Consider the following 16344-nt stretch of genomic DNA (forward strand, 5'->3'; position numbering starts at 1 on the left):
CATCTCTTCCTCGTCACTGGGCTAAACAGAGATATATAATGTCCAATAGAGGCTGTGGCTCTCTGGAGAGGGCTAAGTACCAATGGAGTCAGGCCAGAAGGTCAAAAGAGCAGATGAAGACATGGGGATTACTGTATTTAACATTACAAAACTCCATATCGTTCCCACTCGGCTGGCCAAGTGAGCCATCTCCCTGCCATGTGCTCATGGCTAATGGGCCTCTTATCATTTCAAAAGCACTGATATTGTGCTTGTACTATAGGGCTCAACTTAAGTAGGCCCTCTGGTTTATTATGGTTTATTTATTTTTTGATTCAAGAGTCAGAACCAGATTAGAAATTAATGTAAACTTTTATTTTTTTTATTTACTAATTTTTGGAGTGTATATTTTTGCTATTGTTGATCTTATTTCCCCAATTATTCAGTAAAATCAGAGCATTTTTAAAGCAATGTCTGGAATTTTTTTTATTGTTGCTTGCCGCTTTTTGTATTTGAGTAATCCAGTATCTATTTCAGTATATGGGAAATGACTCTCAGCATGCACCTAAAAGCTATTTTTATGTTGCTACAATATATCTCAGACTAGCTTGCTGAGCGTTTGCCTTCAGTGGAGAGGTGAAGGAGCAGTTCCGTCAGGGCTGCGTGAAAGCGCACAGCATTGGCTGAATGTGGGACCACACTCGGGTCACATTATTTATGTCAAGCAGCATAATTTATTGCCAGACCTGTATTGATTGGGTCCTCCTGATGCTGTCATGTATATTCTTGAAAAATGATGGACACCAGCTATGGTTCTCTCTCACACACACAATCAAACACTGTCACAGATCGCACATTGTGAACCACGAATTTACCTTCTTTATCTCTCTCTCTGTTATTCCCTTCTCTGTTGTCCTTTCTGGTCTTTGTTTACTGACGTAGACTCAGGGCTCTCCTGCTTCATACGTGGTTATTTAGAACACGACCTTAGTCTGAGGTCTGTGGAAACGAGGGCGAGAGTGGCTGAGCACGTAAACAAGGCGGCCGGTGTAGCGATGAGAAGGGCATGAGCCCAGCAGACAGGCGAGCTGCTCTTGGGTGGACAGAGGCCAGAGCCCTCGGCTGGCTGGGGCTCACATAGCTGCCAGCCCACGCTCCGCATGACTCCTTCGTCTGCTGAGGACCCGTGACAGATCACTGTGATGCTACGAGGCTTAAGCAGGATGCGGGGATGAGGCACGTTGAAACAAACGTTTTAATAACACAGAACATCTACACTTAGCAAACATGCTATATTACATCAAACACCGATAAACATACGACAACACACGAGACATATATATACACACACTCGGATTACACACAACACGTAAACAAGGATCAGGTGGATGACACGAGAGGGCGTGGCACTACAGACTAACAAACACACACACACACACACACACACACACACACACACACACACACACACACACAGACGTTTGAGGAGGAGGGAGGGGCCGTATCATGACAGAGCCCCCCCTCAAGGGTGCGGCTCCCAGCGTGCCAGCCTAACGGGCTGCAGACCCGAGACCAACACCAAACGACGAGGCCAGAGGACCGGGCAGCCCGCCGCGGGCCAGTAAGAGCAGGAGCGTGGGGGGGGGGTGGGGAAATATCGGGACTACGACAAAGACAGATACAGGAATGAGGGGAACAAAGTGATTGGTAAATTTAAGGTATATTCAATAGTCCGGGGAAGGGAGAAGATGCCCCAGCCAGTCCCCCAGTCATCGGCTGGTTTGGAGGCTGACCAGCCCGGGGAGGACTGTCCTTCACTGGCTTGGGTAGAGGCGACTGTCACGATTTTGGCGCATGCGTGCCGCGAAGCGCACCAGCCATGCTGCCCGGTTCCGGTGTAGGCACTGGTGTCACTGCCTTTTTGCCTCCACGAGGCTTAGGCGTAGACGCATGCGCTGTGGGGCCTTTCACCATAAGGAGAAGAGTGTCCTCCTCTGATGACGCTGCCTCCCTGCTAGCCACCCAGGACAGCTTGCTTGCTCCAGGGCGGCGTACTCTGGGTGGAGCCTTAGGTGGAGGCTTGGGTGCTGGGGGCTCATCGATGCTGGAGCTATTAGCGTCGCTGTGAGAGGGAAGATCCCTATGAGGGTCCTCTTCCACCTCCATTGGAGTGTCCCCCTCTGTATCGGACCCCATGTCCGACCGGACACTAAAGTCGCTACACTCCCCTCTCTCTCCATAACCAGCGTAGCCCTTATAGTCCTCCCGGTAGGGGTCGTAGCACCCAGCAGAGTCCACCTCCGAGTGCCGGTTTTCATAATCCGGCTGGTCTCCGTAGGACTCGGCAGAGTCCGTTCCCGGACCACATACAGGGCCCCCCCAAAATTGTCCAGTGGGTTCCTCCCTCGTCGAAGATCCCTGGAGCGAGGCCAGGATGAGTGACGGCCTCTCCGCGGGATAGTTGAAGTCCACGGAGTCTGACTCCGAGGACTGGAAATCATTATACCAGTCCTCTGCCTCCGCACCTGGACAACGCTCACCTCTTGTGGGCGTCAGGAGGTGCCTAAGGTCACGGGAGGCTTCCCTGTACGGAAGGCGTCTACCTCCCTTCTTTCCCTTACATTTTCCTTTCCCAGGCATCCTTGATCAGTTGTGATGCTACGAGGCTTAAGCAGGATGCAGTGACGAGGCACGTTGAAACAAACGTTTTAATAACACGAAACACACAACACACTTAGCACACATGCTATATTACATCAAACACCGACAAATATACGACAACACACGAGACATATATATATACACACACTCAAAACGATTACACGCAACAAGGATCAGGTGGATGACACGAGAGGGCGTGGCACTACAGACTAACGAACACACACACACACACGCACACACACAGATGTTTGAGGAGGAGGTAGGGGTCGTATCATGACAGTCACGACTGGGTCTAGAGTGAAGGAGGCATTTCCTCTATTTAAGGGTCACTGATTTTTCTTTTGCTTTACTTCTCAGTAATATTTTTTTTTTGTTATATTTTCTTGCTTTCTTGTACCATCTGCATATTCGTCTCTTGTGCATTTCTCTCTCTCTCTCTCTCTCTCTCTCTCTCTCTGTCTCAGCTGACTGAGGGTGATATATGAGGGGGTGCAGCTGTAGGGCCCACTATACCGCGTAATTACAGCTCATTTTATGAGTGCTACTAATGGCCCTCAGGGAGAAGGAAACAATAATAAATTAATATAAATATGAACTCCCGCTCAACAGCAATGTGCTTCATTAGATTTCATGCCCTCTCCTAGAACATTCTTGCTTGATCATGAGAGCGAGAGATAGAATTCAAAAACCACAGTACAACTGTAACACAGCAAACCCATCTTAAGGAATCATTAGATCTGATAAGAGTGGTCTAACGATTTATTCTTTTAGTGAATTTTTACTTCAACTTTCATTTATTTTCACTATTTGCTACACTTTTTTTTTGCTGTTGAGTGCAGTTGTGCCGTCAGGAGTAAGAAAGCGGGAATGTTCCAGTCCATTAGCCCAGGATAAGCAACTAGACTCAGGCGAAAGAGAAACTGTGTTGGATTCCAAACAAACTTAACAGACAGGGCATGAGGTCAAGGAGGAGGAGACTACAGCAATAATATTCTAGAAGTACAATTTCAAATATAAGCTCATAAATATATTCGTATTAAAACTTGCTATTTTTATGGTTATATTGTTTATAAAGGACTGCTGGGGCTGTAAAAAGCCCTTTTTTTGGACAGCTTTTACCTCTGTTCAGAACTGTTGCCTTCAATTCAGTAGGCATGAAATATGACACCAGGAGAACGCCAAGCCTGTCTCTGTTATAGTGGCTCTTTCGAGCGATGAACTTTATTGAGCTGCATAAAAACAAGCTAAAAACTGATTACATTTTATACTGGTGCTGAAGATGGGCCACGCTGGGAATTTTTCCGCTGGCAAGATAAATTGGGTTGTTTGGAAAATCATTTCAGTGAGATTTTGCAGTGCTCTGGGAAGTGGTTGGGAGGCTTCCACCCACACCTAACAGGACAGGGAGAGTTCTGTGCTTGTCCATGTCAGGGTACAACACTGCACATGTCAGTACATGCATGTCAGGGTACAACACTGCATGTCTCAGTACATGCATGTCAGGGTACAACACTGCATGTCTCAGTACATGCATGTCAGGGTACAACACTGCACGTCTCAGTACATGCATGTCAGGGTACAACACTGCACGTCTCAGTACATGCATGTCAGGGTACAACACTGCATGTCTCAGTACATGCATGTCAGGGTACAACACTGCACGTCTCAGTACATGCATGTCAGGGTACAACACTGCACGTCTCAGTACATGCATGTCAGGGTACAGCACTGCACGTCTCAGTACATGCATGTCAGGGTACAACACTGCATGTCTCAGTACATGCATGTCAGGGTACAACACTGCACATGTCAGTACATGCATGTCAGGGTACAACACTGCACGTCTCAGTACATGCATGTCAGGGTACAACACTGCACGTCTCAGTACATGCATGCCAGGGTACAACACTGCACGTCTCAGTACATGCATGTCAGGGTACAACACTGCACGTGTCAGTACATGCATGTCAGGGTACAACACTGCACGTCTCAGTACATGCATGTCAGGGTACAACACTGCATGTCTCAGTACATGCATGTCAGGGTACAACACTGCACATGTCAGTACATGCATGTCAGGGTACAACACTGCATGTCTCAGTACATGCATGTCAAGGCACAGCACTGCACGTCTCAGTACATGCATGTCAAGGCACAGCACTGCACGTCTCAGTACATGCATGTCAGGGTACAACACTGCACATGTCAGTACATGCCTGTCAGGGTACAACACTGCACGTCTCAGTACATGCATGTCAGGGTACAACACTGCACGTCTCAGTACATGCATGTCAGGGTACAACACTGCATGTCTGAGTACATGCATGTCAAGGCACAGCACTGCACGTCTCAGTACATGCATGTCAGGGTACAACACTGCACGTCTCAGTACATGCATGTCAGGGTACAACACTGCACGTGTCAGTACATGCATGTCAGGGTACAACACTGCACGTCTCAGTACATGCATGTCAGGGTACAACACTGCATGTCTCAGTACATGCATGTCAGGGTACAACACTGCACATGTCAGTACATGCATGTCAGGGTACAACACTGCATGTCTCAGTACATGCATGTCAAGGCACAGCACTGCACGTCTCAGTACATGCATGTCAAGGCACAGCACTGCACGTCTCAGTACATGCATGTCAGGGTACAACACTGCACATGTCAGTACATGCCTGTCAGGGTACAACACTGCACGTCTCAGTACATGCATGTCAGGGTACAACACTGCACGTCTCAGTACATGCATGTCAGGGTACAACACTGCACGTCTGAGTACATGCATGTCAAGGCACAGCACTGCACGTCTCAGTACATGCATGTCAGGGTACAACACTGCACATGTCAGTACATGCATGTCAGGGTACGACACTGAACATTTCAGTGCATACATGTCAGCACTACATTCACATGAATGAGATTAGGAGGCTATAAACAATAAAAGACAATGTAGCATTGCATACATTTAATTGAGATTTTATTTTTCCATTTGTTTTAAGAGCTTTAGACCTCACATTTTCTAAGAGGTCTAAGAGGGAATATAATCAGACAAGTGTGCAAGTGTGGGTAGATATTTCCAGCTTCTTGCCTGAATATTATAGTCTTTATTATATGAAACTCCTGTTAATTCTGTATGGTTTGAAGGAGTAATATGAAGCGTGAATCTCCTCTGCTTCTAGTCCATATGCTAATGCACAAGTAGGCTAATGCCCGTTGACATTAGGCACTCAATTTGCTAAAGTGCCGAGAGGGATACACAGCAGGCAGGCCTCCCAAATTGGTCAATATTGTGTCATGTTTGGTCAAAGCATGCAAGGGCAGTTGGCTGGAAACGAAGATGTAAATATTGATATTTCATTTGAGCAAGAATCACCTGCTCCTCCAGCGCTTCAGTGGAGCTTCGTGGCAGCACCAGGGCCTGAGCTCCGTTTGACCCAGGGAGCCGGGAAGCCACTTCATTACATGATTAAATTGAGTGGAAAAAGGCGACGGGAAAAACACAAGATCCCATTTGGAGCGATAATTCAGTACTGAGAAGAGAGAGAGAGAGAGAGAGAGAGAGGGAGGGACGGAGGGAGGAAGAGAGAGAGAGAGAGAGGGAGGGACGGAGGGAGGAAGAGAGAGAGAGAGAGAGAGTGAGAGAGAGAGAGAGAGAGAGAGAGAGAGAGCGAGAGAGAGAGAGAGAGAGAGAGAGAGAGGGAGAGAGGCGGGGTGGGCAACATACACACCGTTCCGCTTTTTTCCACATCACAACAAACCGTAGCAGACGATTAAACGCTAGGCCTTTTAGCGTAGTGGGTAATTGCCGCCTGCCGAGTCTGAGTTGGGAGTTGGGAGGTGTGTGGTGCTCGGAGGATATGCTTGCTGTGTCTCGTGTGTGTGTCAAACACGCGCCCCGCCCCAGCTTGTCCTGTCAGGCCCAAGGGGAGCCACAAGCTCTTTAACATGAGGCATGGGGCCTCTGGTAAGCCCTGTCTGTGATTGTCATGCAAAGTTCATGCGTTGATCAATCTGTGTGGCATATGCATATGCATCGCAGTTAAACAGCTGACAGCCCGGCTGTGGTCACTCATGTTCAGATTTTAGATACCATGCATCATGGCAAAATGGATGACACCGCCGATGCTCAACAAACTTTCTGAATGGCTGAATGTAGGGCTCTTAAACGTTTGTTTAACGGTCTTCAGGGCGCTGGGCAGGTGCATGTGAAAGTTCGCTGTCGGGGTGCTGTCCTGACTTCCTCTGTCTTTTCTCCCCAACACCTCCGCTCAGGCCATATTGATTCCCTTTCACAATGTGAGGGCCCCTGCAGCTCTGATCGCAATCTGTTAATTAACGTATCCTCCAGCACGCACGGCCAGTGTTCGCCCCTCCGATAAGGGAAATTAAACACTCAGGTACCCCTTTTTCCTCTGCTTCAGTCTCTCTCAGTCTCACTCTCTCCATCTCCTTCACTCCTCTGTCCTGTCTTGGCCCCCCCCATGAAACAGTGTCGTGCAGTCAGGAGATAAACATCGCCCCCTTCAACTCTCCCTCAATGAGATCATTTATATGAAAAGGGGGGAAAACACTGGACGCCGGTATGCTGCGCGACCCAGTCAATACTGTAATCTATCATCCGCTTAATCATGAGGGGACAGATAGGATAGCGATGGTTAAACGTGTAAAAGAAATCATTTTAATCACGGGAGGCAGTCATGGGGTGGGGGGTACCATCAAAATGGAGGTGTGTGGCAGGCACAGAGTGAGATGAAAGAAAGGGCTGGGGGGATCACACTGCCATCAGAGGGCAGGGGGGACATTATTGACAGCTAGGGGCACAGGAAAAAGGGTGGAGATAGTTATCTGCGTATCCCCACGACACACCTCGTCTTCTGCCACTCCAAAATCACTTACGTCGCCGGGGCTTAAGCATCAGGCCTCGCCCCACTCATTATTGCTGTTTTTTTCTACCACGACCTGGTTCATTCCACGATTTGGACCAGGGCTGCTCATCAGGCGGATAATTCCTGCATGCTCCAATTGTGTAGCACAGGGTGAAGGGGAAGCCAGAAGCCCAGGGCAAGATTTACCCTCACTGACCCTACACAGGTTCCATTTTCCCTACACTGTTCACAGGTTCTGTTTTCCCTACACTGTTCACAGGTTCTGTTTTCTCTACACTGTTCACAGGTTCTTCACAGGTTCTGTTTTCTCTACACTGTTCACAGTATCCCGGCCTCCACCGACACTCCCTGTATGTTTTCATCTCCAGGCTTTTCCAGCTTGTCTCTGGGAGACCAAATGAGTCTCCTGCAGAGTGCCTGGATGGAGATCCTCATCCTGAGCATCGTGTTCCGCTCGCTGCCCTATGAGGATGAGCTGGTGTATGCTGAGGACTATGTGATGGACGAGGAACACTCACGGCTCACGGGTCTGCTTGACCTCTTCCTGTCCATCCTGCAGCTGGTGCGCAAGTACAAGAAGCTGAAGGTGGAGAAAGAGGAGTTTGTCACACTCAAGGCCATCGCACTGGCCAACTCAGGTATGTTCCACGGGTTGTGCAAAATTATGAAGTGCTCTGCAAAAGGGACCTTTTAAGGGACCAGCATAGGTATTTATGCTGTGCAAAAATGTTGCTTTCAAGTTCCAGCAGAATGGAACAAAAATGTCTCGTTTAAAACTATTTAATTTCACAATTTTACAGCCAAGTTGCTTTTAGGGGCAATTTAATTCATTCATCTATACATAATAGATTAATTAATCTATATTAACATAAACCAATGTGAGAAAAAAATGGTTGATTAGTTGTTTGGCTATTTATATACTATCGTGATAATTAGCTGAAGGATAAAAGTGGCCCGACGTGATCTTTCATGGGCTTTCAGTGAAGCCTCTCTAGACGTAACAGGAGGGGCACAGAGAGAGAAAGCACAGGTGGCAGGAGGCGGAGCCAATCTTTTAACTGAACGCCCTCTATGTCATGGCATTCCTCTGCTCTCGCTCGCTCTCTTTCTTTCTCTCTAGCTCTCTCTATCTCTCTGTCTGTCTCTCCGTCTCTCTCACTCTCTCTCACTCTCTCTCGATCTCCATAACAGTAGCCATGGGGCCCTGAAGCAATGGGAGATAAATTTAGCATTTCATTAGGAGCACAAGGGCTGTCAATAAAATGTGTTAAGTCGAATGGAATGAGTATCAGGGAGTGATGGGCCTCGTTTGTTCTGGCGGAGAAGACGAGGCAGCCGTATCGACAGCTTGCCTTTCAAAAGGCACCGCCTGTCCCTCTCTGATCAATGTCTGGCCAGAGCCCCGTGAGCAGCGTATTGCTCCTTTTTTCTCCACCTCTCTCTCTCTCTGTCTCTCCCTCTCTGTCTCTCCTTCCCTCTCTTTTTGTTTGCTGGAAAAATGAAACAATGCTTATGGTGGGCTTTGCTCTGCTTTCAGGTGACAGACCTTTTGCGGAGAGGCGGTTTAGGGAGGACTTGGGGGGGGGGGGGGGCAGAATAGGCCATGTGCTGAACGAGGTCTCAGTGCAAAGGCTCTCATGGGAGCGCCCCTGTCTGACAGCTGTGAAAATTCATAGCGATTGATTTTGTAATTAGCAGTTTATCAATCGGATCGACGGGGGCTCTCTGATGGATTGCAAGGAAATTGTTTCTTCAAAGTTGTTTTTTTAATGCTCCCCTTACACACTCTATCTCCTGTGCACATAAGCACCCATGCTTCATCCTCTGCTCCTCTTTCGTTCTCAGAAACACACACACAATGGTACATGGGGAAATGTACTAGAAGATAAACACCAAGTCATCCCTGGATAGTCAGTTCAGTCTCTAATAATGGAAACAGTATCAACACGTACATTTTGTTTTTACTAATGTAGTGGATAGCATAAGCCAGTCAATATTTTATAAGTCATTCTGTTTTACATTCTGCTTGTTTTACGTACAACATTATGGAAACAAAATGAAATAGTTTCTCAGTAGCTTTCCCACACTCACAACATGACTAATTTAAATAGTTTCTCAGTATCTTTCCCAGAATTACTTGTTTCAAAACAGTTCAGGTGGACAGGGTGAGAAATGTCTCAAGGTCTTGGGAATACACTTGTTCTAGTCAATGAATTTTAGGTGAATTCTGAAATCTGTTTTTCCTTTTATGGTCCCACATGGTGAAATATGCACCAAGGTGAGACTAGCCAGTCACATGCCTCATCAGAGGTGTCAGACATCAGTTAACAACTGTGTGTGTGTGCGTGTGCGTGTGTGCGTGCGTGCGTGTGAGTGCATGTATGTGTGTGTGTGTGTGTGTGTGTGTGTGTGTGCGTGTGTATGGTAACAGAGGTGAATAGAGCCTAGATATACTATTATATTATTATCTATTATAATTGTCTTTCATCTACCTATATACTTTTGTATATAGGTAGCCATGTCTACACTGGTATTTAATTAATCTTGTTACTCCTGTATTTTATTCTAGTTGTGTGTTGAATTAATTTATTTTTTGATGAATATATTGATGTCTGTCTGAAGCAGTATTAAAATGAGATGCCACTGAATTCAGCAGTCCTTGTTACGTCAGTACACAGTACACTTGAGAACAAGGTCTCAGTCCTTCTTTTCGTACCTTTTTAGGCATTGTTTTATTGTGTAGTAAATATGTGAAATGTTGTGGTTATGAAATCACCATCAGTATTATGTTTGCCCTAAAAACTTACACACTTGGGAACAATTTTGCATTTTATTTAGCTTTGTGAAAATTGTGATTACTTAAGTCCAGGCTTCTCTGGTTTATTTATTACATTTATCATGGCGTAAGTTTCTTATGTATATGAAAATTGCCTGAAAATATCTTTTCTCTCTTTTCCACTGTTAGACTCCATGCACATAGAGGACGTGGAGGCAGTTCAGAAGCTCCAGGACTCTCTCCATGAGGCCCTGCAGGACTATGAGAGTGGCCAGCACACAGAGGACCCTCGACGGGCAGGCAAGCTACTGATGACCCTTCCCCTGCTCCGGCAGACCGCCACCAAGGCTGTGCAGCATTTCTACAGCATCAAGGTGCAGGGCAAAGTGCCAATGCACAAACTCTTCTTGGAAATGCTGGAGGCCAAGGTCTGATTGGCCCAAGCCACGGCGGCCACGGCAACATCGCCGCGGCACTAGCAAAGGAGGCGTGTTAGAGACACACTAACTGAGGAGAGGCATGGAGAGAGACGCACTGTTGATTGACAGGCCAGTTATAGACTCACACTCTCTCCCGCTCTGTCTTTTGAAATCTCTGTCTCTCATGGACAGGAGACATTTTTAAAGAACTAAAAAAGAAACAAAACAAAAAACTCAGTTCAAAGTATAAATATAAATGAAGAAGAATTTAAAATATATAACAAAGCCTATGTACTTGTACAGTAACATTTTGTTTGTTTGTTTTTTTGTTTTGTTTTGTTTATGGTCTGTGATTATGTATGAAGGCAGAAATCCCTCTAAGTCAGAGCGTTCTCAATGGTGGGCGAACCTTTTTTTTTTTAGATTTGGAATCCTAACTCTCTATACATGTCATGATTAAAGCAGAACCACCAAGTAACCTGTGGAGCATGCCGTGCCGAGCACATATGATTGTTCGGCCCCTGGACATTACCAGGACTCCTCCGGGACTTGTAAATATTCATCACAGTATGACTCAATGAGATGACCGTTATGGGAAAAAGATGAAAACAACAGCCATGTTGTCCTGCTCTGGTGAAAGGAACAGGGGGACACATAATCCATGAATGTGAGCTCTTTAAGTTGAAACATTCTTGAATATACCTCTTCAGAACAGTGAACCCTGCAGCATGGATTTAGCATACCATGTGCAGAAAGACACAGCTGGTAAACATGTTTAACCAAACTAGTGTAGCCAGGTAGTCAGTTGTCTTACTATGTAGTAACTCAGCAATAAAGGGAGCTGATAGGCTGGGCAATGGCGATCTGAATTCCTCTGACTGCTTTTTCAATGCTGCTGCCATTAGAACACAGTACCCTTTGATAAATCCTATGTGAGCAAGCGAGTGCAGCCCGGCAGTATGCGCGCCACTTGCCAGTTGCTCTGTGCCCGTTTCGCTTTTTTGTTTGTTGTTGTTGTTGCTGATGTTTTCCTCCAACCCAAATTTGGTCGGCCACGTAAGCTGGTGGCACGGGCTGGCTGGCAGGCTGTCAAGCGGGCCTGATTTGGGCAGCTTGAAAGATGAGCAAGGGTTTGGTGGGGGAGGTGGGCTGCAGAGAGGGGAGGAGAAGAGGGGATGGCGTGGAGGTGGAGGGGACGAGGGATCAAAGGATTTATGCTGCGTGGCACAAGTCCAGGAGATTCCATGTTCAAACAATCAGAGGCCCATATGTCAAAGGGCCTATTCTGGCTGCACTAAGCTGCAGGTAGCGCTGTAGCGCACAGAGGAAGCAAGGTGCCCAGCATCTGCTCGGCCTGTTTTAGAAGTGGCCAGGACTTTTTATAGTCCCAGCTCTTTTATAGCAATGAATCCAAATGAAGGTGAGCGGCAGGTGCAGGTTTTCACACCAGCTTTATTTTTAGGCCTCCAAAGGTGGCAGGAGCCTACAGAGCGAACTGCGCATGCATAGAGGGATCTTGACCTCATGTTGACACAATAGCACTGACGCATTAATTGCTAAAAAGGGCTTTGAAGCAGGCATCTACATGAACAGCTAATTACCCCCTAAACCCCTCCCCACCGAGGGTTTCAATCGTGCAAATGGTTATGGAGGATGACTAGAAAACACCAACATCTCTCTGCTCCTGTTTCAGAGCAACAGCTCAGCAACTGTGTGAATTCTGCTCTGAAAAGAGCTGCCATGTTGTTTTGTTTGACCTTCGTGGTGCATGATGGGAAATGTAGTTCAGTACTGTAGATTTTGGACACCCTTTTCCTCCATTTTGAGAGAGTCTGCTGGGATGGGAAGGCTTATACTACTGATGTCATTTTATGTGATGTTGTAAATTGTGACACTGTCACAATTTGATACTGTGATCAAAGGAACTGACATAGTGAAGGGGAATGGTGGCCAGCTCACTATATCATTGGCCAAGGAGCATCCTGCCGTACACTCATTGGCTACTTAATGGAGGATGGTCATGAGGCTCTCCACTCAACTGTCTAAACTTGAAGTGGCCGCAGACCTGTATGTGGAGTGGGCTTAACAAAGCGGATAAGGACAATGAAATACAGGGCATTTTTAATTCTATTGTGCATACTATGTGGATAACAACAGGGACCAATTCTGACTTAAATCATGCTGTCAATGTCCTCTCCAAATTGTTTATCACATATTTTTTCTCTTTTATGAGCAGATTCAAACACTGTAAACTGTATATTTGTGACTTTAATGAAGACCATAAAAATATCATGCAGTAAGACTTCATGTAAGCATAGCAGAGAGACAGTTATTCGTCCAAAGACTTTTTAAACAAATATTTTGTGGTCTCTCTGTACCCAACTCTTGCATGCACACACTGAACTACATCATGCAACATCCAGTTAACTACCTCATCATTCATCCAGACATTCATGTCTCATTTTGGACACAATGTAAATAGGCAGAGAACTGGGTGCAAAAAATGTTCTCCGCACCTGTGTTGTAGATAGTAATGTCAGTACGTTTGTGGCTTCACTAGGTAGTCTTCCATTGCTTTCAGAGAGCAAGGCTGTGTTTAAGTCTGGTTTGTCAATAGGCTCCACTGCCTCCGGCACATCCATTACTTACATCTGCTCCATTATGTACATCACAGAACATGGCCCACCATAGCTTAGAGCTACCATCAAATCCTGTCTGCACAGATTTTTGTGCACTCTCTCTCTCTCTCTCTCTCTCTCTCTCTCTCTCTCTCTCTCTCTCTCTCTCTCTCTCTCTCTCTCTCTCTCTCTCTCTCTCTCTCTCTCTCTCATGCTAATAAACAGTGTAACTTTTTGATTGGATCCCCTCCCCTCGGTTACTTCTCCACTATCACATGAAAGTCATTTATATAGGAACAAGGATCACAAAGACATCAAATCTAGTCATTCATTTGTAAAACTCTGAACAAAAAAGTAGCCAGACTTTAAGGACATAACATCAAGCATGCTGCAGTCAGAATTGGTCCCACTGTATCGAAATGTCAAAATGAAAAGGGATTTTATTTTCTCCTAAAAATATTTATTGTGTGTATTATATCACTTTGGCCGCACTGTACAATAATATCTCTGATTGTTCATTTAACAATACCTGTGTCACATTTCTTTTTTTGTTTTGATGTCAAAAAAATGAGAAAAGGAACAAAGAAAAGATATACTCCCAAAGTCCTGTGGTTGTTTTTCTTGTGTTGGTTTGAGTTCACAGCAGTGTGCACAGAGCGCAAGGTAAGCGCAGTGATATGGAAAATACTGATGGCCCTGCAGCACCTCTGTGCTCTCGAGGGACAGCGTCAACTCTCAGCACACATCCCTTCTCTAAAGCAGCTCACCCTGGGTGGTCATCACTTAAGGTGTTACACAGCAATAGCCCACTATTCTGAAAATTCGGAATGTATGAATGTGTGTGTGTGTGTGTGTGTGTGTGTGTGTGTGTGTGTGTGTGTGTGTGTGTGTGTGTGTGTGTGTGCCCACCCACATGTACGTGTTTGTATGTCAAACATAGTGGAATACCTTGACATACATTTAAGTTCCCTCTCTGTACAATGACTGTAAAAGAACGCCTGCTATCATTGCTTCATTACTAACATGGCCGACAGGCAGGGGCGATGACTGCTAGCTCGTCCCCTCAGTTTGTGGCCTCTCAGATTGTGCCGGCTCAGAGACCAGATTCCTGTTTAAGTGGCGGATGATCAGAAGACCAAGTCCCCAAAGAGTTCCAGTACGACAGCAGGCAGGCTGAGTGCTGGCTGGAGCCTGAGTGCCCAGTGCTAAAGAACACTGAGGAGTGAGGATCAGGCAGGCATATGACCTGCAACCTGCCCACAGTGCCTGAAGGCTTCTCTAATTCTGATAAAGGTAATGCATTTTCGGTACATTTTACTGCACTGAAATATTATATATTGAGTTTTGAGTCATTAGTCTGCAAACAGTTTGCAGACTTTTCATTAACGATTCGTTATGAAATAATATGGCTTATTCATATATGAGGTCAAATATTATGGTTTATACTTCCTGCACTGTGCAGTGAATTCCAATATTAAGCAAAATGGTTACAAGAAAATACAGTGAAAGCTAATAAATTCTGTGGAACATTGTATGTGTCTGTGCTAGAGAGTTGTATTTCCATTAAGGCCTGTATAAAGAAGAAGACTTTCCTGGGATTGGTTCATTTTTCCATCTATATAATTAATATGAGGCCATTTTCTTTTTTTGACATAAAATCCTAACAGTTGGTTCTCTCATTATTTGAAATGATCCTTGATACTAAAACAGTTTTGATTTTACTGTTCTTTTTTGTTGTTATTTTACTATCTGTTTAAAGATCAAAGTCCTTTTTTTCCTTTTTTTATTACAAAATTCATGTTTTGTACTGATTTACAGATCAAATGCTCTTTTAAACGTTCTACTAAAACACCACCCCCAGGTTGAGTTGACTAAATTGCGCAATGAACATGCAGCAGTATTAAAGAAAGGCTGCACTTTACAGCGATTCATGAAAATTCCGAACTTTTTTAGCTTTACAGATGCGTTTAACCATTTATTTTATAATTAGGTGAAATTGATAATGTTCATTTTAGCATGGTCATGGTTACAAAGTCTCAAGGGTGCACTGCTTTCATAAGCTTACAGGGTATGTGTGTTTTTAACATGTCAGGCCACTTGATAAACCTTTCATTATAACACAAGCTATGAAGTGAAAGAGCCCACGTTTCTTTTGTAGTGCTTTTCATCGATTATGATGTGAGGAGTAATATGGTGCGATGATGCTGTAGGTGTGTGTGTCAGTGGGGGTTGAGAAGCAGGAGTCATAGAGTTGGGGTTTCCCCCTGTTCCATCCTTTAGATTAACATTCATCAGGATGCAGTCCTCATCAGTATACGTTCAAGGCCCTTATACTTCCTAACGGAGCTCCATTATTCTGAGTGTTGATGATGGCCAGGGAAAGAATTGCATGTCAGTGTGAGTGATTGCGTTTGAACTGAGCTGCAGTATACACTTTGCATAAAGCAATGGCTCAAATTACACTTAGGATTGAAAACGGAGCGTGTGAACGTCCCAGGAGAGCTTGTGGCACAGAAATAAAATATAAGCCTGACTCCCTCATCAGTCTGTGGCTCCTGCCTCCTCTTCTCTGCATTCCTACCCCATTTTGGTTCCTTTAACATTTCTGTCCAATCTGCTCTATACTCTTGTGTTTGCTTGGTTTGTGTTGCAGAATGTTGCATGGATCTCTTTATTAGGTGAACAATGTCCCTTTTTTTCTGGTGTGACGCATAGAACAAGGGGACTGGTGTTCGGCTATATCTCAAGACCTTGGACATGGATCTGCAAGTGACAGTGTAGTGCAGTAGAACATATAAGAAATAAATCATACTACAGTGCAAGTGTCGCTGAAGATAAAGTCAGATACTTTAAGCCCAAGACTATTAAAGGGTGTACTCAATAAAGGCTCAGTAGTATACTACACTGTGCTCTACTGTAATACTTAGAAGAGGCATTGTTTTGTTTCCTAAGGAAGTGATACAAATGTAGTACTAAGATATCCTAGGAGAGGAAGA

At 45.3% G+C, this 16344-nt stretch overlaps 1 protein-coding gene across 3 annotated transcripts in view; it reads left to right on the forward strand.

Moving 5' to 3' along the window:
• esrrb (estrogen-related receptor beta) overlaps window positions 1-10941 on the forward strand; it is a 55625-nt gene extending 44684 nt beyond the window's left edge. For all 3 annotated transcript variants that reach the window (XM_035532871.1, XM_027023744.2, XM_035532870.1), the window contains 2 exons: window positions 7904-8173; window positions 10501-10941. In XM_035532871.1, the coding sequence (XP_035388764.1) occupies window positions 7904-8173; window positions 10501-10745 (515 nt within the window). In that variant the 3' untranslated portion in view covers window positions 10746-10941. The remainder of the gene's footprint in view (window positions 1-7903; window positions 8174-10500) is intronic.
• The last annotated feature ends 5403 nt before the right edge of the window (window positions 10942-16344 follow it).

The sequence above is a fragment of the Electrophorus electricus genome, chromosome 13 (genome assembly GCF_013358815.1).
Source record: "Electrophorus electricus isolate fEleEle1 chromosome 13, fEleEle1.pri, whole genome shotgun sequence".
Taxonomy (NCBI): domain Eukaryota; kingdom Metazoa; phylum Chordata; class Actinopteri; order Gymnotiformes; family Gymnotidae; genus Electrophorus; species Electrophorus electricus.